Source organism: Danio aesculapii, chromosome 16, assembly GCF_903798145.1.
Source record: "Danio aesculapii chromosome 16, fDanAes4.1, whole genome shotgun sequence".
Taxonomy (NCBI): Eukaryota; Metazoa; Chordata; class Actinopteri; order Cypriniformes; family Danionidae; genus Danio; species Danio aesculapii.
This window is the reverse complement of record NC_079450.1, coordinates 54272162-54276434: the sequence shown is the minus strand read 5'-3', so window position 1 is coordinate 54276434 and position 4273 is coordinate 54272162. Positions and strand designations below refer to the sequence as shown.

Here is a 4273-nt window from a genome sequence, read left to right as displayed (position 1 = left end):
GCCAGTGTGCATAATCAGTCCAGCACACACACATTTCAACAAACCAGTAAAATCGCAGCTTTTTTGTGTAATACAGGCATAAATAAATAATGGCCTAATGTGTCTGTGGTGTCTGAGCACCTCATTATGGCTCATATGTGGGTTATAATGCACCTGGCTTTCACAGAATTAACCTGCTACACCTTCGGCCTGTTGCTAGGCAACGACAAAGCGCTTGGCACGGCTGGTATAATGGGCAGGATTGAGTGATAATTCAAGACGGACTGGACTCTCTCAGACTGGACACACACTTATTCGGGACTGAATCTGCTCGAGTTTGTGTGGGTCGGGGGGTTCGCCTGTTAATTAGTTTGTTTTGATGCATGTGATTGGCCTAATGTAGTCTACTGAGACTCGTTAGAGTACGTTTGACTGTACTATGAAACTGACAGATGGATGGGGGTGCAGAGCGTAGTTCACTTTTGGGTGTTCACTTTGACATTCCCAGATAAACACATTTGAGCAATCCCATGCAAATGTCAACCCTGCCATGAAGAAAACGATTTCCCCAAAATAGCGAAAGCTCTTCTAGGTTTTTTGTATCTCTAAACATGGTCAAAAGTGTCTGTCAGTGTTTTCACGCAATTATATTTGATTTACTAAAGTCACACAAGTGCCAATTTCCCATCCGTCACATCCATAATGAAGCTTTTACCTCATAAATGCACAAATGTCAAATCAAATAAACTCAACCATGTTTGTTCTATAGTGAGCGACTCTTATCCTGTTGATGAGCATTATTTCTTTTGAGTTGTGCAGTGTAATTCACAGAATTTCTCCAAAGTACACTCACTGGCCACTTTATTAGGTACACCTGTCCAACTGCTCGTTAATGCAAATTTCTAATCAGCCAATCACACTCAATGCATTTAGGCGTGTAGACATGGTCAAGACGATCCGCTGCAGTTCAAAGCGAGCATCAGAATGGGGAAGAAAGGGGATTTAAGTGACTTTGAACATGACGTGGTTGTTGGTGTCAGACTGGCTGCTCTGAGTATTTCAGAAACTGGGTTTTTCACGCACAACCATCTCTAGGGTTTACAGAGAATGGTCTGATAAAGAGAAAATATCCAGTGAGCGGCAGTTCTGTGGGCGCAAATGCCTTGTTGATGCCAGAGGTCAGAGGAGAATGGCCAGACTGGCTCCAGCTGATAGAAAGGCAACAGTAACTCAAATAAGCACTCGTTACAACCGAGGTCTGCAGAAGAGCATCTCTGAACACACAACACGTCCAACCTTGAGGCGGATGGGCTACAGCAGCAGAAGACCACACCGGGTGCCGCTCCTGTCAGCTAAGAACAGGAAACTGAGGCTACAATTCACACAGGCTCACCAAAACTGGACAATAGAAGATTGGAGAAACGTTGCCTGGTCTGATGAGTCTCCATTTCTGCTGCCACATTCAGATGGTCGGGTCAGAGTTTGGCGTCAACAACATGAAATCATGGATCCATCCTGCCTTGTATCAATGGTTCAGGCTGGTGGTGGTGGTGTAATGGTGTGGGGGATATTTTCTCGGCACACTTTGGGCCCATGTTTTGAGTTTTTACTCAAATGTCACATCTGTAACGCTGGAATTAACACTCATTTGGGACTGTGAGAAACCCACCCCATTTAAAAATGCAGGAATAATATGATATACAAATGATTAAATTAAAACGTTTCTCTTTTCTCAGACTCATGGTTTTGGATTTGAGCTGGTCAAAAAGCTCAAACGGACTAAAATTAAACCTGAATGTGAGTGTGTATGGGTGTTTCCCTGTAATTGCAGCTGGAAAGGGCATAAAACATATGCTGGAATAGTTGTTGGGTCATCCCGCTGTGGCGACCCCTTATAAATAAGGGACTAAGCTAAAGGAAAATGAATGAAAATTATGCACATAACCTTTAGTATGTCAGATAGTTTGACCCAGTGGAGGATTCAGTTCATTATATGAGTCACTGAGGCCCATGTGGCTGTGTTTCTTGAGAATTAACTTTTTTTACGTGTGTGTGTGTGTGTGTGTGTGTGTGTGTGTGCGTGCGTGTGTGTGTGTGTGTGTGTGTGTGTGTGTGTGTTCGTGTGTGCTTTTTTTTGTCAGGTGTAAAGGACCAGCGGAGAGAGAAACAGACACCATGGACACCTTTGTGGATTCCTCCTGGTACTATTTCAGATACACTGACCCTCAGAACCCGCTGAGGTAAGGAAAGCGTCTCCGTCTGCTCTCTGTCTGACCCAGCAGGTGTTTGGGTGCACAGCGACCCAGTCTGAGTCCTTTCACTTCAACAAAACTGACTGCGAAATGTCGCCGCATTGACCCTGCACACATTCTCAACAACACAATCGATAGCAGCATCACACATTAGCGCAGCGTCGACTCAACTGCACTGTCAAGAATATCTAGAAAACTCGACCCTCTTCATGATATAAGCATCATGCCCAACATATGTGCTTATTTTCTATTTATATCTCCTTTGAAATATGGTATACATCACAAAAGTATGGACTTTCCCCTACTGTATGTCTCCTATTCAGCTTTTACTTCCTGCCCTCCATCTGAATTTCGCACGTCATCAGAACCACGTGATTAAAAACAACCTATATGCTAATGCGCTTGCTAATAAGCAACAAGTCAATACTAAATCTATGTGTCCCCTATTCCAGTGGTTCTCAAATTTTTAAGCCAGCGACCCCCAATGTAAGATCGTCAAGAACTCGCGACCCCCCACTACCAAAACATATCCAAACAATAAAAATAACTTATTTTAAGTTTTATAAACAGATTTATTGTATTTGAAATCAACACTAATCAAAACTAACAAGCAAAAAATATATATATATGCATGCGTGAGGAAAATATGTCTTAATGAAATCCCGTTATCAGAAGAAAACACATTTTTATAGCATAATTGAGTGACCAAAAGATACACGGACGGATCGCTGATCGGCCCTGCACGCACTGCTTGACATGAATTTATTAATGAATCTGTTACCAATACGTTAACTGTGCTGTGTTCTCACAGATGGTGTCTGATATTGCACAGATGCTTTTGACATACACCTTATTATTTGTATACATCATTTTAATAGCAATACCGGTCTATTCATGAGCTGCAATATTAGTTTAATCTTGGTCAGTGCAAGCCCTTTTGCGATGGTGTATGTGGGGTTAAATTTTACATATAGCTGCCACTTGCATGGCTGACAGGGTCTGGCCATTAAATAAAGAATTAAACAGAACCTCTCGAGCTTAAAATGTGTAGATGTGGCAAACTGTTACCTGAAAGTTCCGTCCCACAGACTTTACAGTGAATGCTTTAGTTATTTTCATAGCGGACATAGCCAATGGAAGTCTTTTATCCACTCTTGGAAAAGTGTAGATGGTGGATTAACATTCACCACATGTTCAGTAATCAGATGTGCCATTATTTGTAGCTTTAGCTGGTTTCTAAAACTGAATCTGTCAGTGTTGTTTTCACTCTCTCATCTTCAGCGCGTTACATTTTCACGGTTGTAGCTCTTGTCATCTGAAGGCAGAAGGCGTTGACTGAATGATTCAGTCTAGCGCAGTGGGCCAATAGACTGATTTCACGCGGCCGCCATTTTTAAAAGCGAAATCGAGGCTGCGGTGGGAAGAAACCCGGAAGTATCGTTGGGAGTTACATTAGAACGTTGTGTACTTGGCTGTATATCTTATCAGCGAATAGAAAGAGACACAAATTGATCATTTCACCGCCTTCTGAGTGACCCGAAGGTCCGTTCTGAATGAATGGTGAAAATATAAAGGGATATCAGAGCTCATTTTCAGCTAAGTTAAGGGAAACGGCACTAGTTAGCTAACGTTTTCTTTCCCAAACACACGTTTTAGATGCCATTTATCAAACTCAAGTTAATGAACTGATTCTTTCACTATATTAGACTTGTCACCTTACTGAATTAAAAGAAAATTTGTCAATTTCCCGCTAACATTTAAAGCACTGTTGATGGCTTTCTTAAAACAACGCCATTGTGTTCACGTGCTTAACAGATATGCTTGTGATTGGCCGAGAAGGTCATCAGTTCACCCTCCGCTGTTTACTGAGCACAAACACAGCCGAGCGATCTGCTTGATGACTCTACTGATCCTTATGGCTGTTTCGCGCTTGCGCTCCAGTCTCCGTGTATCTGTGTTTGCACTGGGTGAAGAGCGGTAAACTGAGTGCAAACACAAGATACATGGAGACTGGATCGCGAAGCAGCCGTGAAGATCAGTCG

The 4273-nt window shown here is 42.4% G+C and overlaps 1 protein-coding gene across 1 annotated transcript in view; it reads left to right on the top strand.

Annotated features, from left to right (window-relative positions):
* lars2 (leucyl-tRNA synthetase 2, mitochondrial) overlaps positions 1–4273 on the top strand; it is a 74215-nt gene that overhangs the window by 37539 nt on the left and 32403 nt on the right. Inside the window, 2 exon segments of the mRNA XM_056476126.1 lie at positions 1716–1780; positions 2121–2219. Of these exon segments, the coding sequence (XP_056332101.1) occupies positions 1716–1780; positions 2121–2219 (164 nt within the window).